This window comes from Dunckerocampus dactyliophorus, chromosome 14 (genome assembly GCF_027744805.1).
Source record: "Dunckerocampus dactyliophorus isolate RoL2022-P2 chromosome 14, RoL_Ddac_1.1, whole genome shotgun sequence".
NCBI classification, from domain to species: domain Eukaryota; kingdom Metazoa; phylum Chordata; class Actinopteri; order Syngnathiformes; family Syngnathidae; genus Dunckerocampus; species Dunckerocampus dactyliophorus.
Window position 1 is genome coordinate 17,518,077 of NC_072832.1, and position 26,559 is coordinate 17,544,635.

The window sequence follows — 26,559 nt, forward strand, 5'->3', positions numbered from 1 at the left end:
TAATTCAATTATTTAAATAATGAATTAATTTTTATGCTTGGAAATGCTTAATTTAGGCCAAAAAAACCACGTAAAATTGGCTTAAATATACATATTTTTGACTAATAACAGACCATATTCAATCACAAAACAGCATAATGTATTAATTCATATATTTTGGAAAACATGCATGTTCTCCAGTGCGTGCGTTGGTTTTCTCCGGGTACTCTAGTTTCCTCCCACATTCCAAAAACATGCATGTTAGGTTATTTGGCGACTCTAGATTGTCCATAGGTATGAATGTGCATGTGAATGGTTGTTGGTCTACATGTGCTCTGCGACTGGCTGCCGACCAGTCGAGGGTGTACCCCGCCTCTCGCCCAAAGTTAGCTGGGATAGGCTCCAGCATACCACCAGGACCCTAATTAGGATAAGCGACATAGAAAAAAAGTGGATAAATTTTGGAAAACCGTGATGGCGTGCAGTCGCAAAATTCTAAGTGCGGATTGGCAAGGGATTACTGTATACATTAAAGTTTCAAAGATATTCTGGTTTATAGAGATACACCTGTGTATTGTCACTTTCGTGCAATTGTTTGACAGATAGATGCTTTTTAGCTGAAGAAAAACAAAATGCTAAAACTTACAGCTCCTGTGTCTGTAGATGACTGACAGCTGGTTGGCAGAGCTCCAGGTTTTATTTTACGATGTGTAGCATAGCCTGTCTTTTTTGTTGTTGTTGTTGTTGTTGTTGTTGCAAAGCTGTGAAGTTGTGGCTACATACACAGGGCAGGTCCATCAAGCTAGCGGCAGGTCAGTGCGGTATCATGTCCATGAGGAAGAAAGGTTTCCTTCAAACCCATCTATTTGAGTGCTTTTATGAAATGCCAAGCAAGCACGTGAGGGAGATTATGATTTTCCTCATGTTTGGTGGCCATAAACAGGCTCTAGGGACACAAATTACTCTTATAACATTATTAAAAAGTCAATTTTACACAATAGGGGACAATTTTAATGACAAAATGTCCTTACCTGTTAATGGCAGCTCCAGTATTACATCTCTTTTCCCCTTCATTGGTCAGTATGATGGGGGTGAAGTGTGTGGCTGTCGAAGGAAAGGTCTCTGGAAGCCCATCGTTGGGTTGCCCCAATAGCTGAAAGGGGTATGAGGTTGTCATCTCAGTGGGCATGAGTGTACAATAAATTCGTCACACAGTACTGTAGCATTCATTATTGGAATTCTATAACATTGCAGGTATAAATATTAGGGGTGTAGCGGTTCACCTGGATGTAACAGTTCTGCATGTTCGGTTCGGTCCACTTGCTTACTGTTTCTGTTATATTTTATGCTATTTTTCTCGTTAAATTTATTACTAGAGTGATCTAAGCGCTTCACGTGGAACTAAAGTCCTGAGTGAGTTTCCGCTAACTGAGGGGGAGGAACGCTAGTAGCTCGCAGGCGTGACAAATGGCAAAAATAGCTCATAAGAGTTACACTTTTTGGCAGTACAATGCTATAGCTATTAATGTAAGAACTTAAGCGATTTTGGTTATGATCAAGAAAACCATGGAAGTTGCTAGATATCAGCTCTTAAATTAAACTCTTACGAGCTATATTTGTTATCATCGTATTTGTCCAAACAAAGGTACCTTTAGTTGTACCAGGTATTACAATGGAGCAAGAAACTGAAGAAACAAGGGTGGTCTAATCGTTTTTTCCATGACTGTATATGTTTACATTCTTGAACATCGCCACGAAATACCATCACGTCCTCACTTTAGCCAGAAAGTTATACCAGCACTTTATGAAAAAGCTAAAAGTGATGTTGTCAACGAGCTATCACGTGTCCGCTTTTTCACTTACGACAGATGGTTGGACTTCATGTGCAACAGAGGACAGCGGGAGCGCTGTGAGGGTCATGTTTTTTGACTTCTCCAGTGCCTTTAACACCACCCAGCCGTCACTACTCAGAGTGACTGGGCCCCTCCCACTCCTCCACACTCACATTGAACACCGGCTCACCACAGGGCTGTGTACTGAGCCCCCTCCTGTACGCTCTGTACACCCATGACTTCTCTCCAACCCACCCCACCAATAGTATTATTAAGTATGCAGACGACACCACTGTGGTGGGACTTATTCACTATGGGGACGAAGCAGCATACAGGGATGAGGTGGAAAGGCTGACAACCTGGTGTGCGTATAACAACCTGAGCCTGAATGTCCAAAAGACAAAAGAACTTATACTGGACTTCAGGAAGCACAGACAGGCCCACACCCCTCTACTCATAAATGGTGTACAGGTGGAAGTTGTTTCCTCCTTCAAGTTCCTGGGCCTGCACATCTCTGCCGACCATTCTTGGTCCACTAACATCAAGGCCCTGGTGAGGAAGGCTCAGCAACGGCTTCACTTCCTGCGCATTCTCTGGAAGAACGACCTGGACCAGAAGCTGCTGTTGGCCTTCTACCGATCGTCGGTAGAGAGTGTAATAACATACTGCCTGAGCGTGTGGTATGCAGGCTCCACAGCGGAAGGCAAGAGCGCGGTGCAGAGGGTTATAAAATCTGCCCAGAAGATTATTGGCTGCCCTCTGCCCACCCTGGAACACCTGGCCACATCCTGTTGCTTCAGGAGGTTAAAGGCTATCACTGGTGACCCCTCACACCCTGCACAGTCACTGCTCAAACTGTTGCCCTCCAGGAGACGCTTCAGTTCCATTAAATCCCGCACCAGCAGGCTGACAAACAGCTGCTTTCCTTGGATTATCCGTACTGCCAACTTCTCTGATTGTTTCTTCAATCGTCGTTTTTTTTATAAATCTTTTAGTGTTATTCATTGCTATTTAACTTATTATTTGTGTGGTGCAGAGTGCCCCCGCCCCTCTTGTCAATTTCGTGGTATTCTTGTGCATCGACAATAAAAAGGCTATTCTATTCTATTCTATTCTACTCTGCAGCACAGGTGCCCCTCAGGGTACGGTGCTCTCCCCTTTCCTCTTCACCCTCTACACCTCGGACTTCACACACAACTCCACACAGTGTCACATCCAGAAGTTCTCTGACGACACAGCCATTGTTGGTTGTGTTTCAGAGGGGAATGATCTGGAATACAGGACGGTCATCAAGGACTTTGTCAGCTGGAATGAGCTTAACCAGCTACAACTCAACACCAGCAAGACAAAGGAGATGATCATTAACTTCCAGAGGAAAACATCTCACTTCACACCGGTGAACATCCAGGGAGCGGACATAGAGTTGGTAGACAGCTACAAATTCCTGGGTGTTCACCTTAACAACAAACTGGACTGGTCCGTCAACACCCACGCCCTCTACAAGAAGGGCCAGAGTCGCCTCCACCTGCTGAGGAGACTGAGGTCCTTTGGTGTGTGCAGGACTCTCTTACGGACCTTTTATGACTCTGTGGTGGCCTCAGCCATCTTCTATGCTTTGGGCTGCTGGAGAGGGGGCAGCACGGACAGGGACAGGAGCAGGATCAATAGGCTGATCAGGAGAGCGAGCTCTGTCCTGGACGGTCCTCTGGACTCCGTGGAGGAAGTGGGGGAGAGAAAGATGTTGGCTAAGCTGACATCCATCACGGACAACACCTCTCACCCCCTACGTGACACTGTGGGTTCCCTTAGCAGCTCCTTCAGCAGCAGACTGTTACACCCACGGTGTAAGAAGGAGAGGTTCCGCAGGTCCTTCATACCAACCGCTGTCAGGCTCTACAACACCTGCACCACTTGAACCATTTGTAGTCACTATGTATTCTTTACTTGCGTATCTTGCTTGCTGCTGTAACAAGAGAATTTCCCTGCTGTGGGATAAATAAAGTACAATACAATACAATACAACAGAGAGCTATTTAATTGTAGCTGTCCATTACATTTCTCCACAATATTTAAACAACTGTTTAAATACAACTGTTTATTTTATTATTACTTTTCTAAAAAAACTCAGAGTCTAATTTATTTGAAATATCACCCAAATGGGTTGCTTTTATTTATTTTTAAAAAGTTGTTTGCATTCTTTTTAAATAAAAGCATTATAAGTCATTTTTTCTGCCTTTTTTGACAAAAATTAACCGAACCCAGCACTTCAAGAAACCGAACCGAACCGAAATTACATTTTAGTGTACCGTTACAGCCCTAATACATATACTTCTGTCCCAAATGATATACAGATAGTAAACATTTTTAAGGCAAGACAAAAATAAATCAAGATTAGGATATGCTCAGTAGCAATGGGTTAGTCAGCCCTGGGATAAAATTGTTGGGGGATTCTTATTTCAAATTAAGAACAAATTCAAGTTCATTTGTAGTTCTAAACATTTGCTTTTCATGTTTTTTACTCCATGTTTGCAAATGCATCATGGCCAATTATGCTAATTGGACAATTATGTCATAATGTCATTTGATTGAATTTGACTGCCAAGATGGAGGATTATATACCCAAACTCACCATGAGGTGATGAGACCTTTTCCTGGAGAAAGACAGGGTGTATGCACTTCACATACAGATAAACGGTAAAAACACAACTTTTTTTTTCAGTTAATAAAAAAAATAAATAAATGGGATTAAGAAATATTTTAAAACAATTTGAATACATTTTTTAACTAAAGTTTTATTCTCTTCTTTTTCTTGTATTAACATAAAATGTGCATGCCTGATCAGCCATGCACATCACTGAGTTAATGTCAAGGTCAAAATCGTTTTTAACTTAAACTGTCCTACCATTGCTGACATGTAGAGTCTCATTATACAATGTTTGTCTCGTATCATTTGCACCCAAATCTTCTCCATCAGTGTGTCTTGAGACTGGCTGGAAGAAAGCATTGGACCATTAGGTTAGTGATGACTGGACAAATCGTGAGAACTACCTAAAACCACGCTAAGTTTTCAACAACGGCTGACAAACTTGAGTTTACCAGGTGAACTCTGCTGATGAGCTGTTTCCACACATCCTCAGCATTTGTCCCTTGACACGAGAGGTAGTTGCAGCAGCTCTGGAATGAATGTATGAATATAACACTTGTTAATGTTGTAGAACATGACAGTAAAAAGGCAATAAAAATGCACACTGGATATAATAACTAGAGGGTACAGTGTAAAGTCAAGCATCCAACGAATTCCAATGTTCTTCCATGGATATACATATACATATACTGTACATGCATATACAGAGCATCTACAAGTCTTTCTTTGTGCTGGAATGCTCAATTTTAACAGTTATACTCACTTTATTCTTTATGTATTACCAGCAGTGGTGGTGCATTTCGCACCTGGGCCTTCATTGGGGACTTAAGCGCCCCAGTCCACCTCTTAATACCACCACTAGCATGTCACAATTATATCAGTAATATACAAAAATGCAATTTCATAGTGCGTGGCATTACAGAATTGGGGATGAATACAATTATTACAATAAACAAACCCACTTTACACTTTATCTATGAATTCAACAACTATAAGCATGAATATTACCTTTTTAGCCATGGCGATGGAAGGTCTCTCGATGGGTGTGCTATTTGCCATCTCAAGCAAAAGTCTCTTCAGTTTGCGAGGTATTGCAAGCTTCTGACTCGGTGATAAACTGGACTTTGCCGTGGCCCACAGGATAGCAGCTACCCCATAAACGCAAGCCTAGACAGCAACAGAACATTTCAAAGAGGAAAAACACAACTTCGGGCATTGGTTGTTTCTTCTTAAAAATGGCAGCAGGTATGTTTCACAGACCTTCTCAGTTACAATTCGATGTTCTTGATATTCGGGAGCGAGATAGAACTCATCCAGAGATCCTGCAGAAACAAAGAAACAGACAAAGGAACCTCCAATCTTCATCAGGACTTAACATTTTAAACAGATGTGACAAAAATGTTGAGCATTTTGGTTTCAGCTTAATTTCTTACAGCAGAGTGTTCTTACCGAAGTTTTTAGGTCTTAGGAAAAGCACCTCTCCTTGACAGCTGATGTGCACAGTGTCCAGGGATAAATAAGCTAATGAAAAAGAAAAGCAAGTTGCATACATACTGTACAATAATTATTATCATAACACAATTTATGTTATGCTGCATAATCATCTGTCTGCTTCCAACCTCAGAGCCATATCATCTAAACAAAGTACTTTCAGTGTTTTTGCAAGAGCGGTTAAGAAAAGTTAAATGAATAATCAATTAGTGAGACAACCTGGAAAGTCATTGTAGGTCTGCAGCGATGACAGACACATGTAACAGAGGGCCCAGAGCTCATTCACCATCAGCTTCAGTCCACAACGAGTAAGTAACTCCCTTAGTGAGATCCACTGGATAGAATGTAAAGAATAATTGAACACATTTTTCATTCATTAGTGACTTTTTTTGGAACATTGGAACTAAGAGTCACAGTTTGAACACATATATCAGTAAGTCGCTAACCTCGTCCTGCCATTCTTCATTGAGGAACAGCATGCTTTTGGTCATGTAGTTATTAGTGGCGCAGTGCTTGTGGTTCTTTGAGATTTCGTCCTCATGGTCTACGTGTGTCCAGGAGGAGGTTAAATTCGGACTCCCTTCTTTAAATTTGTTGTATGGAAAATGGCTTTCTCCATAACATGAAGACTTGATGGCATCTTCGTTTTTTCTTCTTGATCTGATGTGATAGTCAGCTACAGAGCTCACGCAATCCTCAGCGCTACTACGTGGATACGACTCACAGGACCTCCCTCTGGTTATTTTTTTGGGTTTGTTGCTCCATATAGATTTGGAACACAAATGCTCCTCTGCTCCAATCTCAGTTAGGTCTGATACAGGTACACTGATATTTGCTTGAGGTGGAGGAGTGGCACAAGGCGGGTTGTTGGAGTCGGGGACAGAGCAGGAGCGATTGAGGGCCCCTCTCACCCTGTTGAACCTCTGTTGGGCTCTCCTTCTCACTGGGGAGCTGTTGTGGGACCGGCAATCCAGCTCCTCTGTCAAACCAGCGCAGCATCTGTCTGCACTGTCAGCATCTTCATCCCAGAGAGAGGAGTCCCAGCCCACACACACCTGGAATAAACAGTTATTTGTGGACATGTGGGTAAAGTCACGATGAAATCCCGCTACAGTCTGGATGTTAGTTGCTTCTAAATAAAGTACGAGAATAGAATACAGTCAAGGTATTACAGTCATATTGTCCTCTTGGGAACTGGATATATAAAAACAGTATGGATGTTACATAACTACAGATTTAGGTTTTTTTGTATCAACAATTAAAAAAAACCAACCTGTTGTCTGGACAAACCATTTGCCTTCATACAAGTGACCACAGTAAGATCTTTGCTTATATCATCTGAACCCAGTCTTTTGGGTTTGGGATGCTGCCATCTTGCCTCCCAGGGGCTTTCCTGTCCATCTGTTGACAGACACATAGAAGAATGAGTCAAGAATGTGTCAAGCAACAATTCTCCACAGAGATCAAATGTCGACATAGTGAGGGGGAAACGATGGCACCACCTTGACAATTTGATACTGATTCAATAGAGAGCACACGCCGCCCAACCGAAGACAATTTGCGGCACACAGCTGCGGATGAGCAGTGGTTCAGCCGTGCTTGAGCCACAGAGAGGATGTCCTGAAGGGTTTGCCATAAAAAAAAAGATTAAAAGCCAAAAGATCAGGTGCAAATATCTGTTGACAGATCTGTCTCCATTTAACGTGATAACATTAAAAAGAGTAGTAGGATAGGTATGTACAGTAGTACGTAGGTAGTGAGTAGGGGATGTTGTTGGATGTCAAATTATTTACCTCATTTTTATTTGATTCTTTCAGTGCTTGCTGCATTACACTGCAATTCTTGTACAGTAATCCCTCGCCATTGCAATTTTGCGGCTTCACTAAAAAAATCTATTAATTCATGCACTGACTATGGCCTATTATTACTCACAAATTTTACACTTTGTTTTGCTTAAATTAAGCATTTTCAAGCATAACAACAGCAAAATTAACTAAAATACCAAGATAAGGCATTCAGAAGACGCATTCAAAGACGATAGGCTATATAGTATCCTACATAGGTCACTAGGTGTCAGTAATGTTACTATTCTTTTAACCAGAATACAGCCAGCAATGGTGGAAAAACAAAGACTGTTTCAGTGCAACATAATTGTAAAACGGGATTTTTTTTTTTAGGTGTCTGACAGACAGTGACATTATTTTAAACTCATGGAGAAAACACAAAATCTCATGTCTCTCACGTGGATCAAATCTATTAAGTAGAAGCATAACAAAAATACATATTTTATATTATAGTGGTAGTGACGTAATTACTGGAAAGAGACAGACAATGCCCCAGATAAGGTTGAGCAGAACGACAATGGTGACAAACGACGTAAACTAAACACAGTCCACCATAATGTGGCATTTGTTTGTTTTATTCTTTTTCTGCTTTCTTTTCTTCTTCTATGACTTGCGCCCAATTTTCTGCCACCCTCACGAGGAACTCCTCCTGGATGACATGTAAAGTGATTCAATGAGGTAGAACAGTGGAAGACGTTTATAGCGGCTTTATTTTAATAATAATAAATAGATATACGGTGACGGCATATCGATAATCCATCGTAGGGTTAAATATCGCAATAGTTCTATATAAAAATATTCTGTCACAACCCTAATTGAATTGAAAAGAATGAACTAATCGCAAAGTACAGGAGGTGGCATCCGTGTGGCAGATCTCGCCAGGATGTACGATAAGTCTGCATCAACAATAAGTTCCATCCTGGCGAAGAAAGAAGAAATCAAGCTGAAGTTGCAAAAGTGTAATTGTGTTGGTGGTGGTGGTGTGGATCCCCTCATCTCTCTCACCTCCCCTTCTGCCCGTCTGCTCCTCGCTGTCTTTGCCAACAAGAGTCTTCAGTAAAGGTATAAGTCGTGTTATAAATGCGCATAATTGTTTTCTGCATTGGACAGATTAATGGCATTTACATTACTTTGCTTCTGTTTTCGTACGTTTCAATTTTCGTCTGCCCATTACTAACAAAAACCGAGGTACCACTGTATAGAAAATAATGCTGATGACTAATTTTTGCTTCATACTTACTATTCAGTATAAACTGTGTGCGCATGGCTCCTAAAAGACCAAGTAAGGTTTACTAAAAGGGCAATTACAACATAGTAGTGTTGATCAAGAAGACTGTTGCCTTTCATTTGATACAATAACCAGTCTCACAGTGTTGAACAAAGCAGCTTATAAGAAATCAACAACTGAGGGCTGCAGCAAACCTGAATGAGTGGTCTATCCTCTGGCTTCTTTTGTTGCATTTTTTCCAGCAGTTTTCGAGTTTCTTCTTCCAGCTCTGATTCCAGTTCAGGTTCAATGACAAAGTTCACTGCAGCAGAGAGAGTACACCCTAGGGAAAAAACATGGCCCTGCAGCCCAGCACAGAAAAAGAAATACCAATACCATCAATAGGAAGCAGCGGCATTTGGGAATTTAGACCGCTTTGTGAAAATGACTGTGATCTATGAAAAATAATTGAGCAGGACACGCAAATTCGTGAGGAGTTCCTAATTTTATGGCACTGACTCAGTCCTTAAAGGTGCTGTCTGCCTTGCTTAGGTACTGCATTGGGGTCTGCTAACCCTCTTGCTGCTCTGACGCTGCAAGCTACGCCCCATGCTAATGACACACAGGCCTGTTAGCCATGTTTGTTGTCAGCTAACAATAGCGATTTGTTTGATTTGGCATTGAATGTATAGCTTATCATAAGCACACAATGACTTTGTTGGTCGCCTCTCCAAGACTGTTGTTGTATATGTGCACGAGTCACGGGACAATACCAGACAGCAGTGAATGAAAGCCATGAATGTCAGTCTCCTCATTCATGTCAAGGTAAATTTAAGTTTAACTTCAAATTCTGACAAATATAGACATTTATTTGTTCAGTCTGTTCTTTTAAACCGCCATTGGTAACGTCTGCTAGCTGGTGGTGGTGTTCTCATATTTTTTGGTTGAAATAAGTGTCATTTGGAGCTGAAGAGGGACAGCAGCAACTTGGGCTTTAGGAAGTGGAGGCTCCAGATTGAGTCCTGCTGCGGACAAAAATAAATTACAACTAGTTTTGAGAGAGATGCTAGTCTGCTTCCTCACTACTGCTGAGTGCTGACATCTCTCAGCATGCATGTGCAATACAGCAAGGGTGTCCAAACGTTTTCCACCGAGGGCCACATGCTGAAAAATGAAAGGATGAAAGGGCCCCTTTGATATTTTGTAAGCCAACATATATATTCTAAGAATATTTCAAGAAAAAACTGCATCTCAGCTTTGTGGTAAAAGAATGTATTATTTGGCCGAACTTCCATCTTTGCTCTTTTTCCCCCTTTTTTTATTTTCCAAATTTAATCAACTTTTTTCTCAACATTTATTTTCATAATATTATGACTTCCCCATAATAATAATATAATAATAATATTTCCTATAATATTTTGACTTTATTCTTGTAACATTATAACATTTTCGCAAACCAATTTTCCAAAAATTACAACTTCATTTTCTTTATTTCTCATATTATGGCTTTTAAAAAAATAAATATTTTTTGTTTAATATTTAAACTTTTTGCTACTAAAATGACTTTATTTTTTCCCATAATAACTTTTTTCTTATTCTGGAAAAATTAAGCTGATTTTTCCATTTCTGCTTTTTTTTTTTTTTTTTCTCTTGTTTATCAATTATAGTTTTAGAATATGTCGCTGGCCGCACTTTAGACACCCTGCAATACAGTCCATACACTACTCACTAAAAATTAAGGATATTCGGCATTCGGGCGGCACTTTAGGATGAATCTAAAATACATTATAACCTTTACAGGTGAACTTAATTTGACCTTCTCTAAACTTTTGAATGTCCATCTGTTCAATGTGTCATTTTTTTGTGTGCACAATTTGTTGTTCTCTAACAGGTATGTGATCTATGAATAAATGGACCAATAAATGTCCTGGTATTTAACATATATAAATCCTAAATTTACTATTTAGGTGTTGTGGATTTTCAAAATAGCTAAAACAAGCAGTAAAGTGGACCAGTGATTTTGCATCTCTCACCTCAAATGTACTGCCTGTGCTGTCAAACTCTGGAGGTACAAATAACCCTTCTGGATCATCTGCAGATCAGAAACACAAAAATATACTTTAGCATTAGCAGTCATCTTAGGAGGATATTATCATGTTCAAACTGAACAAATAATGCATTGGGCTTGTTATTTAAGTGTTGGGTATGACTTGTATTTCCAGGGTGGGAAATTATTACTGGTTCAGCATGCCAAGACATTTTAAATAATACAATGTTGGAAGGGTAATTAGCTTGAATTTCCTCAGCAATTAGTATGTGTTGCCATCATTGTAAAAACCTTTGTAGAGCACGTTTTTAACTGCACCAATACAGTCATCCAGGTTGTGATACATCCTTACAAGCAGCCACTGAGACACTTTGAAATGTCACATTTTTTGAGCAAAACAGTAGAATGTAATGAAATGATTGTGCTCTTACGCTTACTCGAACCCCTAGATGAGTGAGACTCATCACTAAAGCAGTAAAACAATCCAGTAACAAAGGACACTAAATGAGGCTGCAAAACTATTTTAATAGAAAAAAATCCAAGCATTGCAAATGGAGGTAACATGTTAAACGATGTAGTCATGCGGCTACAGTATGTGTAGTGGGGTGCAGGGTATGGTCCATACCTCGGTTTGTGAGGCACTATCTATTGGCAGGCAATTATCCAATAAATACAATTCTCAAATAAAACAATACAAATTTTGATATAGCATACAGAAAGAAATAAGGATTTGGGGGCCACTTGATGTGTACATAAAAGATGCTAAAACCAATCCAATGGTGGTCAATATATTGTACTATAACCTATATAAGCTTTGTGTTATGGGTGACAAAGCAAATTAGTGTAATATCTAATAATATAACTAGTTAATAATAAGTTTTATTTTAATAAGCCATGGCCAATAAAGAACAAGCTGCTTGCCAAAAATGGCCCATGGGTCACACTTCAGACACTCCTGCTTTAAAGAGTTTCTTTTTAGGAAGGTACAAGTGCAACATTAAGAGTTTGAAGAGTTCCTTATTACCTGAAGTGCAGAGTTAATATTTGCAGCGTGCAGCACTGTTCTTATGCTGGACAATGGCAGCACACTGCTTTCAACTTATTCACTCATCTTTGTCCCTTTACTTATATCATGGGAGGTGAAGTGTTCAGAAGGAGGTGCACCACACCTCGACATCGAGGCCAGGTGGCGGGTACTGTAACTGACGAGATCCGCCAGGTCTGAGTGTCCTCCGAGCATCACCGAGACAGATTTTGTTCATTATTTCTTAAGGGATTTTTTTTTCTTCAAATTTGAACAAATCACAATGGATTGTCTTTAAACTTAGAGGTTTCACTGTTACAGGACAAAGTCAGATGAGTACAAAGCAAAAAGTGTCAGAATGATTCTGAAACGACTGAACACATCATCACTCTCTAATGTGAAACATTTTTTTAATTCCAAAAATATATATGACAGGTGGTTTCTGCAATAGACTCACCGCTGAGCTGCTCCATAAAACAAACATTCCCATGAGCATTGAAGGCCAGTGTGTCTGGTGTGATGCACAGTGTGTGGAAAAGGTGGGAGGGCCGAATACTCTGCAGGGCCAGAACACACTCTGCACACACTGCCCACACGTCCTCCTCTGACAGACAGCTGTCCCGCAAAGACAGAATGTCTGCAAGAGAAACGTTCTCCTGGAGACAAACACATCACACACACACACAACACACACATAAAGTTACTGTATGTCCACATAACCACATAACCAAATACGAACCGACAATATATACAACATATACTGTATATTGCGTAACCTAAGCATTTTCAAGCATAAAAGTGGCTAAATGTACTGAAATACAAACATAAAGCATTCAAAAGGTGCATTCAAATGATAAAATGTTGTATTCTACACTGGTCACTAGGTGTCAGTGGTGTCAGTAATGTTATCGCAATGTTCAGCAAGGAACACAAGAACCACACTTAATTGACATCTTTTTATTGCAGGTTTGAATTATCTTGCAACAGGCACAATAATCCCTCTCTCTAATAACGTTACAAAACGTATTAAGAAGGTCGGAAACTGGTTTTCTTTGCTCTAACCAGGAAAATATTCCATTTAGAAATCAGGAATCCTACTTTGTGGAAATTCACTTATCGCAGTCAGGTCTGGAATCAATTAAACGTGATAAACGAGGGATTACTGTAATTTGCACAAATTACACAAAAAACCTACAGTTACCTACAAGATATATAGGTGGTCCTTAGTTTACAACATTTCATGGTTACGAACACACTCCCATAAATTAATACAAAATATAATTTTGGTCCATAAACATAAAACCCGCTCGGGAACTAGTTAAAGCACACGCTGGCGGAAGAATGAAAAAAAATGTTGCTGGTTATTTTTATCTCATCGCAAGCTCATAGTCCAGTTTTTACGGTCTCCACCACCTCCTGAAACAAACATGTCTGAATACTGCGACAACAACTAAATACGCCTACATAATATGGTCACTAACTTGTCAATATATCTGTACTGTATTCTGTCACTTACAAACAAGCTTGGTGACAACTAGATGTTTGGCCACCCCAAAATGTTATATACAACCAAAAATATCACAATGAAAGAGGAGATAATGGATGGTTCACTACAAGCAAAGCATTCATATTTTAAACTACTTTTCAAAATTGCATTATCATAAACATATTGATTGCAACTGCATTTAGCACAAAGCAAACTATCTACTACCTATCAACTATCTGCAAACTTTACATTATTTAGAGGTACAAAAAGTTTTGTAATTGCAGCCAATCCTCCTCCTGCCTGTTTGGAGGCAAGAAATGAGGAAAACAGACATATGCACACGGCAATATACTGAGGCTGGCAAAATTATTAACTTAATTTTAATTTATAGTGTGATTAATTAATTATTGTCCCAAGTCTAGTGCCGAGAAGACATGTTTTTCTGAATGAGAAAATCCTGACACGTTTTAATCCTGACACCCCTAATATCACACACCCCTACATCCCCAAGGATTACACCCACGAATAACAAACAAACGCGGGTAATTGAGACTCCCATAAAGGGGTGCAACGATTCCTCGAATACCTCAATTACAAAAAATAATCAAGGATTTTTTTCTGCCTCGAGGAATCGCTTAGGTCACCAACGCGCTTACAACGTGCTTACAACGCGCTTACCCACGCAGAGGATGAAGAAGGAAGCGGATGGAACGGGAAGATTGAAGAGGCGAGAGAATGCGACAAGGCAAAGAAAGGCACAAAGGAAAACAAAGGTATGCTGGAGCCTATCCCAGCTGACTTCGGGCAACAGGCGGGGTACACCCTGGACTGGTCGCCAGTCAATCGCAAGGCACATACAGACAAAGGCCGCTGAACAAAATGTAAAAAACAGTCAGAAAATGTGGCTAAAGAGCAAATTGAACACTGTGATGTGTATCCGTTGTAACACAGCACTTACATATCATAACAGCACATCTTACATGTTGCATCGTCTCCTCACGAATGGACCGTAAGATCCAAGACTAGGTTAAATTAACGTAGTGTAAATCAGTGACATTAAAGTTCATGTACCTTACTAACATAACGTTAGCCGTGTGGAGGGCTAGCTTTCACTTAATTATGACTACTTAATTATGACTAATTATGTCTAATGTGTGGCAGTTCATTACAATGGCAACGTGACTTCATAAAGGGTTTCATTTATCTGCAAAAACACAGCGCTGTGATGGAAAATAAAAACAATTTAGCTCACATCAGTAGCTGCTCATTTCTAGCAGACAATACTGTGTAATGGAACAAGGAATTCTTTGTGAGTTGAGAGTAATGTGTTCCACTACGGGTGTCTTCATTTTACTTTGAACTAGGGATACTCCGATTAGGGTTTTATGTTGCCGACACCGATCATCCATGAGTAAAATCGTCCGATGCCAATACTGAAACCGATGACGTGTAAATGTTCTATTGGCTATATCAGGGGTCATTTTGTTTTTTGTGAGTTACTTCTACAAAATGAAAATGGCCAAGGACTACTCATTTTTGCAACATTTATTTTCATAGCTTATTTCAACCCCAACAAAGCAAACATGCTTGTTTTACCAGAGGATTAACAAAATGCTGGTATCCACAACTTACTGTACATTTTGTATTTTAGAATGCATTTCTTTCTAGTGATCTCACATTATGAACTGAAAACCTGAATGGAAAGCAGGCTTGCAGGCACCTCATGTGGTCATGGGAGGCTCCATGGGAGGCACCCTTCAGGTTGGTGACCCCTGGGCTAAAGGATATGAAAGGGGAACCATCAAATTTAGACAAAAACATATTTGACTTTTTTAAAATCACTGGTGAAACCTAGAGGATCAGGCACCTTCTTTAAGGAGAATATGGATGCAAAATCAGCTTCATTGCGTTCCAGCAGGACCCGCTGGCAGTCCGACGAATCCAATCACTTTTTGGGCTATCCGCCTTATGGGCGCCACACATCGGGAGGGGATGGGCAGTTGCGGTTGGCTTGGCTTGTCGCCGGCACGTGGGTGGCTTTTCCCCCTCTGAACTACTTTGATATCCCCAAATTCCTTCCACATCTGGCTTGTCGTAGTCACACGTCGCCTCCCGTGTGTGTGGTTTGCTGCGCGTTGGCGGTGGATTTTGCCGGTCCCAGTTGTTTGTCGCCTCTTGCACAAACACACACGGGAGCTACATTAGCTCCCGCCCGACCGATGATCACATCCCGAGCCTTGATAACTCACCACAGCCTGCCAAGTGCCCGGCCCCCAAATTCCAAGCAACGCGCCACCCCGGCGAGACATTTTCTGTGGCATATTTTGCAGGGTGCAAAACTTTTATCAATCTCACAACGACAGGTTAGTCCCACACGGCAGCCATGCTTTTTTTGGCTTTGTGAAAGGAAAGTGGGTGGGAGACGGTCGCTGTAGGCTGGATGCTGCAATGGGGGCGGAGCTGATCGGCGGATGTGATCGGTGTTATAAAGCAAATATAGGCATATGCCGATACCGTGCTTTTTCATGGAAATCGGCCGATACTGATCGGTGGCCGATCGATCGTAGCACCCCTACTTTGAACACTGCAAAAACTCAATATATTATAAAGAATAATTGTCTTATTTCTAGTCAGCCTGTCCGCAATTTATAAATGCACAGCCATCAACATAATAATATGTAACCTAGTCTTAGTAAAGTAATTATTATTTATCTCCTTTTCCAATAAATAGTTACAGTCTGGGATGATTAAATTCATCTACAAAAGTTCCATCATGTAGTCCATCAGACCCAAGAAAATACAGTTCGTTCCTATGTACAGTACAATGTGAATTTAAGTTGATTATCTAAAAAATGTTACCGACTGGTCATGCATTACTTTGTGAAATGTTTTATTTTCTCTTGTGTATTTATAATTGCACTTTAACCAAGCAAATTTCCAATTACTCAATTCCTCAAAAAAAAAAATTCAGTAGAATACTCAATTACTAAAATATTCGATAGCTACAGCACTACTCCCATAAAAAATGAAATTTTTGGCACTCTAATAAAGCCTGGGTTATGCTACTGTGTTGAGGCACCATCATACGCTGCATCAGTTCGCTCTTCCCGCTCCAAACCCTCCTGCTATGTTGAGGGTGACTTCTCCTCTGATTTCAGATCAACATTTACAGTTAAAGTGACTAATGTAATTAGATTACAATCAACTCCAATAACCCTTTCCATCTCTTTAATTGGCATTGTTCACTCATGATGAAGGAAGCTAACAAGCTAAATGCATAGAAGTATAATTCAAGCTTAAAGGGACTGTTTTTGTTTTTTTTAAACCAAAAATCACAGGAACACCACCACCAGCTAGCATATGTTGCCTTTAGTAGATTAAAATAACAGACTGAAAGGAAAAATGTCTATATTTTCACAACTGCAAATTATATTGAGTGGAAATGGAAATGGGATGGTTGGTGCACATGGCCGTCACTCACATCTGTCTTTTACAGGCGTGCATTGCCCGTGGCACGTGCACATGCACAGGAGCCGTCCCAGAGAAGCCAAATTATTAAAACAATTTGTCAGCAAATGCCAGGACACTTCTTCAACACACAATTGATCAGGGGTAAAAATTTTAAAAAATGTAGTCAAAAATGTTGCCGCCCTAGATAAATTGACATCATGCATGTTTGTTTTCCTCGGCTCTCTTTACCACACAGGTTGGATGACAAGAGGGTTCACTCTGCATTTGTCTGTGCGCGTTCGTAATACTGTGGAATGAACGGAGAGAAACATTCTGCCTCTTTGTCACAGTACATGGAGGCGGGCTACTACTGAGTGGATACACAGAGTGCTGAGTGAGCAAGCATACGCTAATGTCATCCACTTACGCCTAATCAAACTGTTACACTAACATGAATAAAGGCACAAAAGTAATGGTTTCTAAGGTGAATGCTACAGCTGCAGTGTGGGAATATTTCGATTTTAACCAAAATGAACAAGGTGAGCGCATTAACACCAACGAACCAATATGTCACATTTGTTCTAAAGTAGTGACGAGGCAGAAGGGCAATATGACGAACTTGTAAGCACACCTTAAACACAACCATCCTGTCCAATTTTCCAAATGGAAAAAACAATACCGCTGGAGGTGCAGCAGAGCCTTCGTCCCGACAGTCAACGCTTAAATAATGAAAAAAAGGGCTAAAAATGTTTTGGAAATAATATCAATTATCGACAATATTTTGTAGGACAATTATCATTCAGCAAAATATGTTATTGTGACAGGACTATGGGAAAAAATTATATATATTTCAGGGGAAAAAAAACTGTATCTCAGCTTTGTGATATAGTTGAAAAAACTTATTAAATATATTAGTCTGAACTTTGGTGTTTGCTATTTTTTCCCATTTTTGCTGTTGCTGTTTTTTTCATTTTCCAAATATTTAAACTGTGTTCTTAAATAGGTCTGTCACGATAAACGAACGATAGAAAAAACGAGGTTGATCATTTTGACGCCTCGATAAACTGACATGTACGTACACGTATGCCTGTTTCATTTCCTCGTCTTGCTGTAGCACACAGGATGGATGACAAGACCGTTCACTCTGCACGTGTCTGTGCACATTGGTTCTATAGTGGAATGAACAGAGAGAGTGAACCTCCTGTCAGCTATTCAGCCTCTTTGTCCCAGTAAGTGGAGGAGGGGGCTATGTCAGAATGGATACACAGAGTGCTAGCAGTTAGCAAGTTAGCAAGCAAACGCAAATATGAATGAAGGCACAAAAGCCGAATGCCACAGTTGCAGTGTGGATGTGCAGCGGGGCCTTTGTCCTGGCGGTCGGAGCTTGTTGGGGCGTTTGATCAGCGAAGTGAAAGCATAAGGCGGGGCAGCCCGGGGTGGTGCGCGCTCGCGATGGTGTTGCTGGCTGCATTGTAAGGGAGGTTGCAATCTTTCAGTGCAGTTGAGGGGCCAGCATTTCGGGAGATGTTTGAGGACAGTGCAAGTTGCTTGCGCATGTCGCAGGAAGCGGTTCCTGAGCTGTGTGGCCGAGTAGTAGTAGTAGTAGTAGTAGTAGTAGAGGAAAAGCGGCCGGTGTTGATTGAGTACTCTCGTTAGTACCGGATCTTGCTAGTAAACTTACATAAATGTCCGTTTAAATTAATGTAAACTTACCCAGTATGTGTACTCTGGCGCCAATCAGTTCCCATGCCGCTGCTTTTTTCTTTATATCTCTATATTATTATTTATTTTTATTTTAATTGTGGATCATTACAAATATGCTTTTTTTTAGTAGTATACAGTGAGTAAGAAGAAAACATTAAAAAAAAAAGCAGATCCCGCAGGCCAGCTGAGAAGCATAGTCTCTCCAACGTGTCATGGCTCTTCCCCGAGGCCTCCTACCAGTCGGACATGCCCTGAACACCTCCCCAGAGAGGCATCCTGACCAGATGCCCGAGCCACCTCAAATGTCTTCTCTCAATGCGGAGGAGCAGCGGTTCTACAGTACTCCCAGTCTCTCCCGGATGGCAGTGCTTCTCAACTTATCTCTAACGGAGAGCCCAGCCATCCTACGGAGAAAACTCATTTCGGCCGCCTGTAGCCGTGATCTTGTCCTTTCAATCACTACCCAAAATTCTTGACCATAGGTGAAGGTAGGAACGTAGATGAACCGGTAAATTGAGAGTTTGCCTTTCAGATGAACTCCCTCTTCGCCACAATGGACGGATGCAGATTCTGTATCATTGCAGATTCTGCAGCAATCCGCCTGTCGATCTTGCGTTCCATCCTTCCCTCACTCATGAACAAGACCCCGAGGTACTTAAACTCCTCCATTTACAGCAGGATCTCATCCCCGACCTGGAGATGGCACTCCACCCTTTTCCAAGCAAGAACCATGGACTCCGACTTTGAGGTGCTGATTCACATCCCAGCCGCTTCACATTGGTCTGCGAACCGATCTAGTGAGAGTTGAAGATCACGGCCCAATGAAGCCAGCAGGACCACATTATCTGCAAAAAGCAGAAACCTGATCCTGCAGCCACTAAACCAGATCCCCTCGATCCCCCTGATGCGCCTAGAAATTCTGTCCATAAAAGTCCATAAAAATTTCAACTTTATGCTAGTAAAATGATGATCTTTTCCGCATAATATTATGAGTTTTTTTTTCCTCGTATGAATACGACTTTTTTCTCTTAATGTTTTAACTTCATTATCATAAAATTACTGTTGCTTTTTTCATTTCTGCTGTTATTTTGTATTTTATTTCCTATTTCAACCTTTTTTCTACTCACAGTTATGACTTTATTCTTTATATAATATCTTGACTTAATTCTTGTAACACTGCAACTTTTTACGCTAATTAGTTTTCCAAAAAGTACTTTATTTGCCATTTTATTTGTTTTTCATATTAGCTGTAGCTACGGAGCCGAATATCCGACGTCCAACGTGAAACTAACCTCACCACGGTACACCGCAGACATGTCTGCATGGTGGTGTTGCATTTTCTATTTCTAGCGGGTTGCAGGAGTCGAGTGGCAGCCAGCTTTGAGGCGCATTACCGCACCTACCATGTTGGAGTGTGGCCCACAGTTACAGCAACCGGATCGGCCCAATCTCATGGCGCAAGCCGATGTTTTCCCAATCGTCAAAATACAGCGGATCGACAGCCGATCCTGATGATCCTGATGATCGGATCAGGACATCCTGTTAATCCTCTTTTACAATGTGCTGTGCGCCAATTAAAAAAAAACAATGCTGCAAATGGCCCCCGGCACGCACTTTGGAAACCCCTCCAATATACAGTATAGTACTGTTATTCCACACTACAAGCAGAAAAAAGTGAATTTTATACAATAGCAAGGCTATTTGGCACACGTTCACCACATCCTCCTCATGCACGCCACACCATAAAGTGTTTCTACACACCCACACAGTGAAGTGAGTCATCTGTGAACAAATGCTTTCAGTTTTCATGGCTAGTACATTCAGTATAGCAACTACCATACTGGTGTGGCCTTTGATGATTGCAGGCTTTTCTGTTTTGTTCTTTGGCGAATGAAAAACGCTGCTCTTAGCACCGCGGCTAATGTCATCACACTCAACATGCATTGGCTCAAAGTGACTATTTTTTCCCCTCCATGACAGTCTCTTTTCAACAGTACATGTTCAGCTGTCACTCAGTGGACTCCCATCCAATGAAGTAAAGAGCACCTGTTTTCCATAAGGAATGCTTCATTGTGGTTTTTGCATACAGTGAACAAAGCATGCTGATGCGATCCTGCAGAATGATCACAGTTATAGGTCACAAAAGTTGTACTTTAAACAGCAGCAGCTCCATAAATAGACACTTTCCCTTGAGAACAGTACAAAGGCATGCTAGAAGTTCTACACACTGTCCTACATAAGTTTGTGGCGCACTTCTATGATGATCATTGAAAGATACTGCAGAACTCACAGATGGCATGTGATATTACTGTGTGTTTTTGTGTGTTGGCGCAAGCTTTCTCAAGACTTGTGGGGTCTGTTATTTGTGACAACTGGGTTGAAACAATCAGACATATCATACAGTCAAATTTCTCTTTAACACTGCAGTTCTGTCAGCTGACAGCTAAAATGCTGTACACTGGCAATAACATTAGACACCCCTGCAAAACAAATTAGCATTTACAACATCAGTGTTTCTTTTTTAATTGACATTGTGCAATATGTTTATTAGCATGGTTGTGGTTAACAGTGATGAAGAACTGTGCTGCACTATAGTGAAAGCAAAAGTTCATACTGTATAATGGCAAAATCTCAATAAAACTCACTGCATTTAAACCTCAATTGAAGACCACTATCCCGAAGCACACACCCCCAAACCTCACCCTCCCCTGGATACTCGTAGCCACATTACTTATTACAGCTGCCAGACACAATGAAAACAAATATTAGTGTGTTTCATCGTATGAAATCAAAATTGTCACATTATTGTGTAAATGGCTGCACTTGACACAGCAACCTGTATTAAAGCAATTCTCCTATGTGGCTTATGTATGCAACAAATGCTATGCAGATGTACCCGGAGAGATCAAAACAATTACGACTCATCAGACTCTTTTCTGTGATATAATATATATTAATATTTTACAATGAACGTACCTCATCTTCCAGCAGCGGAGGAAGATGGTCCATTTCATAATATGCATCTCTCCACGAAGTCGCCATAGCGTCAACTTAGTTTAGCCGAGTGAAGTGATTACTGCCAGCGACCGCAGTCCTGGCGAGCCCCCAGGAAGCAGCACCGAGCTCCAGCTGCGATCAAGCAGCTCCAGTCGATGGTGAACCACCGGCTGAGAGGAGGGAGGAAGCTCAGGAATGTTCGCGAATGTAGCTTCTTTGCACATTTTTCTGCAGTCAAGCTAGCCTCCAGTTTGGAACATGCCAGAACGAAAGGAAGCCCCCACCTTCATTTGAGGTGTGATTTCAAAATAAAATACAGCTGCTAAATAGTCAAATTCAGCCTTAATTTATAAAAGAGTCATTCATGTTGCCACTCGAAAAAAAAGAATAAATTGTTCCATCCTAAATTGATTTGCTGTTATTCGGAGCTGATGTAAATAAAAGCCAGATTAACTGTTACAAACAACTATTAATTTTCTATACTGCTTGTCCTCATTCGGATCACAGGTGAGCTGGAGCCTATGCCAGCTGACAAAACCATTCACACTCACATTCACACCTATGGCCAATTTAAAGTCTCCAAGTAACCTAACATGCAATGTTTTTGAGATGTGGGAGGAAGCCGGAGTAACCGGAGAAAACATGAGCGAAGGGGGATGAACATGAAAATGCAAATTCTACACAGAGATATTACAATAGGGATTTGAGCTTGTGGTGCCCAAAGTGCAGCCCAGGGGCCATTTATATCACAATGTTTTCTTTTTGTGAAAAAAAAATAAATAAAATGACAAAGTAAAATAAAAAAATGTAATGATTCAAGAAAACTAAAAATAAGAAACAAAACAACAGCAATTAAAAAAAATAATAATAATTTTATGAGCATAAGGTGTAAATATTAGGAGAATAAACTCATAATATGAATAGATGGAAGTTGTAATCCGACGAGAAAAAAGTTGTAATTTTGTGATGAAAATATATTTTTTGAAGCATGAAGTTATATAAAAGAATAAAAATGCACTAAAGACAAAATAAAGTAAACATTTGGTTGGGAAAAATATGTGAATGAAGGCAAAAATATTATGGGAATAAAGTCCTAATATTCAGAGAAAAAACATTACCAGAATGAAGTTGTAATAAATATTTGTAAATTTAAGAAACAACAGCAAAAATGAAAAAAATGTGCAAAAAAAGTGTAAAAAGAAAATGTTCATTAATATTATACTTTGTCACAAATCTGAGACACAGGCTGTTTTTTCTACTATGGGCGAGTTTACAAAATGTAAAGTAAAGTTAAGCAAGGCTGAAATTTAATTGATTAATCTGAGCTTGTTGTTTAGATTAATCAGAAAAAAAAGATTAATCGAGTAATCGGTTAGGCCCCAGACAGAGCAAATCAATATGAACCAAACCCTAACATTTAGTGATATAAAAAAAGGTTAAAGAGGAACGCTACCAGGACCTCCAAAATTGTAGAAGTCAAAGAAAGAGGTGCTCTTGGGAATAGCGACAGAAAATCAACAAAAACTGCAAAAATCCAAGACACTCTCTTAGCCAATAAGAGTAGGTAAGAAAGTTTGGATTTTTCAGTTAGTGGTCTGGTCTGCAACATATCAAAAAAGAGGCAAAAATGTTGATCAGTGTTTTCCAAAATCAAAGCTGATATGTGTGAATATCTTGTTTTGCTTAAAACACAAAGGAAATGAAAAAAAAGTATTCACATTTGTTTACACTTTTAAATAAAAAACTATTATTAAAATACCCAAATAGATGTAAATTCATTGGATAATCAATGAATCCATCCATCCATCCGTTCATCCATCCATTTTCCTACGCTTATCCAGGTCCAGGTCGCGGGGGCAGCAGTCTCAGTAGGGGAGCCCAGACTTCCCGGTCCCTGGCCACTCCCTCCACCTCCACCGGGAGGACACCGAGGCGTTCCCAGGCCAGCTGTGGGACATAATCCCTCCAGCGTGTCCTAGGTCTGCCCCAGGGCCTTCTCCCAACTGGGCATTCCTGGAACACCTCACCAGGGAGGCGTCCGGGTAGGCATCCGGACTAGATGGCTGAGCCAACTCAACTGGTTATTCCCGATGTGAAGGAGCAGTGGCTCTGATGACTGAGTTCCTCACTCTATCTCTTAGAGTGAGTCTATCCGCGATCTTGTTCTTTCGGTCACGACCCAAAGCTGGGGTGGGGTGGGGACATATAACGACGGGTAAATTCAGAACTTTGTCTTCTGACTCCTCTCTCTCTCTTCACCACGACGGTCCAGTACAACAACCGCATTACTGCAGACGCTGCGCTGATCCGCCTATCGACCTCACACTCCAACCTTCCCTCACTTGTGAACAAGACCCCGAGATACTTCAACTCCTCCACATGGGGCAAGACCTCTTTCCCAATCAATTCATCGATGAATTGTTGCAGTTCTAGAGTAGACACTGCATCCTTTGTGCAGTATGTGGCCCTCGGTGGAAAAGGTTTACCCCTGCACTTGGACAAATGTGGCCCTGGCACATCCCCGTTCCATCTTACGTCATTACAAGAACATTCTGGCAACTCCAGTCAAAAAAAAAAAACACACACAAAAACGCAATAGACTTTAATGGCAGTAAAGAGACCCCAGTTTGGATGATAACTGCGTGATGTGCTAGTTGCTATGGCAATGACAAAGACATTTGCCGTTACAAGCTTGTGTACTTTACAGTGCTTCACTGAGAACATTACAAAGGGACATTTGTACATCTCCATCCATCCGTGACAACAAAGCTGCAGACACAGCTACAGTAAATTAACTGATCTTCATTTGGTTAAGCAATTTATTCAACTGTTCTTCGTGTGTGGTTACTAAGTACAGAACCAAAGCAGAACACAATCCATTGACCCTGGCTAGAATTTTTCTCAGCTGAGGGTCAGTATTATTTTAAAAAAAAATTCATTCACCCTAACTAGGCTTCAAACCCCAATCCCCTGTACCAAGCATCGCTGTCATCACCCACTCTGCAATCCAGCCGCTAACACACACACACAAAAAGAAATCTAATATTACACATTACTGCCAGGTGACTACAATTATTCATAAAGCAAGACACCCACTTAAGCCTTCATCTTTGAATGAATCGTCACCGATACGCCTGATTTTCATTTCTGTTACAAATTTTTGAACATTAGTAACTTCTATGATAACACATACAAGCTGTGACTAGACAAATCTAACACACGTACGCTACCGGTAACAGTGCAGCCAAGAGACACACTACTAAACGAAGATAGTACACTGTAGGTCAGTGCGTCTGATCGCGTTTAGGCCAGCAGGGAAGGCTGTGCTGGCGCTGACTGCACACCACTGAATGTTAGGCACCTTACATCATTTAAATACACTAGGTTCACCATATGAGGTGACTATAGTGAATCTACAGTTCAGTATTATTCCACCATGAGATTAGTTTTGCATAATTCCAAAGTGTTGCCCAAATGGGTTGACCATCTTCAACGATTCATTCATTCATTTTGTATTGCTTATCGTGTTCAGAGTCACCTGCCAGCAGATGAGACTTTGGCAACCTGGATTGGTTGCCCCAGTCACAGGGCATGTACAGTATAGGAGACAATTCACACTCACATTCAAACCTATGGTTGAATAAGAGTCTCCAGTTAACATACAATGCATGTTTTGGTCTGTGGGAGGAAACAGGATCACCTGGAGTAAACCAACGCAAGCACCGGACGAAATTAGCATAAGAGCCCAGAACTGTCTTACTGTGAGGCAGATGTACTAACCACACGCACCACATGGTACTTCTGAGTTCCAAACTGAGCTCCACTGAAGGCACTGTGCATGTCATTCCTTTCCGTGACTCGATAATGTGAGGCCAGCCCATTTTCTAAAAATCCCCTTTGCACTCAAAATCTCACAAAAATCTAATCACAAATCATGTGGAATCATGTGGAAGACAGACATCATCATATTGTCCTTTACTTGTATCTCGGTCTTGTGTTTTGACCTTTCCTTCTCAGAGTGTGGTATATAATGAATGTGTGACCAAGTCAATTTTTTATGTTCCCCCATAATACTTAAAGCTGTGTAGCCCTATATAATTAATTGTTTTGGCTGTAGATTAATATTATTTGTACAAACACTCTTCCCTCTTAATTGACTACACTGTTTGAATATGATGTGTGCTGGCAATGGTAGAAAGGCTGTTTGAGTGCCAACTGAGCCTTGGGTGTAGGGAGTGAGATACTGGCTGTGCTCTGTGCCTGTTCAGCAGTGATAGAGATACTCGATCCAGGCAGGAGGCAAAGAAACACTTTTAGATTTGTTAACTGCTCATCATGGCATGCTCAGATAATAGGAAAATACTGTTTCTACAGCAGCCAGGCTATTAATGCGATCACATGCTGGCATAACCTTCACTGACTTATTACCTGATAACAAAGCAGCCTGTTTGATCCTGGTTGGCTTAGTGGCTGGCTTAAACCAGACCAGATTTGATCTTAACATTGATTTACTGTTAATATGGAAATAGTGATATGCATTGGGGAATGACTGAATCGTTACACTGATGCAGAAATTAGCAGGAATTATGCAAAATGCAATCTGATATAGTATGATTGTTTTGCAAGTTTGCCCTTAAACTTTATTGTGATTAAATTGTTATTCTGGGTTGGGCATACTGGACGTTTTTGCTGTAATTATGCACGTATAGTACATACATACACACACACACACACACACACACACATATATATATACAGTCCTCACTTGCTACATTGCGGTTTGAGCATTGCCCCCTCACTCTAGCGTGGTTTTTAAAAAAATAATTAATTATTAAATGATGGTAATGGTTTAAT

At 40.7% G+C, this 26,559-nt stretch overlaps 1 protein-coding gene across 1 annotated transcript in view; it reads right to left on the minus strand.

The window, feature by feature from the left end:
* LOC129194299 (kinase non-catalytic C-lobe domain-containing protein 1) overlaps positions 1-21,978 on the minus strand; it is a 45,112-nt gene extending 23,134 nt beyond the window's left edge. Inside the window, exons 1-18 of the mRNA XM_054799433.1 lie at positions 21,685-21,978; positions 12,526-12,724; positions 11,031-11,089; positions 9,213-9,359; positions 7,449-7,566; positions 7,220-7,347; positions 6,393-7,001; positions 6,166-6,280; positions 5,905-5,976; positions 5,716-5,777; positions 5,464-5,622; positions 4,908-4,985; positions 4,714-4,801; positions 4,441-4,462; positions 2,579-2,717; positions 2,281-2,480; positions 1,011-1,184; positions 878-925 (exon numbers count right to left, since the gene is read on the minus strand). Coding sequence (XP_054655408.1) covers positions 878-925; positions 1,011-1,184; positions 2,281-2,480; positions 2,579-2,717; positions 4,441-4,462; positions 4,714-4,801; positions 4,908-4,985; positions 5,464-5,622; positions 5,716-5,777; positions 5,905-5,976; positions 6,166-6,280; positions 6,393-7,001; positions 7,220-7,347; positions 7,449-7,566; positions 9,213-9,359; positions 11,031-11,089; positions 12,526-12,724; positions 21,685-21,750 — 2,483 coding nt within the window. The 5' untranslated portion in view covers positions 21,751-21,978. The remainder of the gene's footprint in view (positions 1-877; positions 926-1,010; positions 1,185-2,280; positions 2,481-2,578; positions 2,718-4,440; positions 4,463-4,713; positions 4,802-4,907; positions 4,986-5,463; positions 5,623-5,715; positions 5,778-5,904; positions 5,977-6,165; positions 6,281-6,392; positions 7,002-7,219; positions 7,348-7,448; positions 7,567-9,212; positions 9,360-11,030; positions 11,090-12,525; positions 12,725-21,684) is intronic.
* Positions 21,979-26,559: the final 4,581 nt, after the last annotated feature.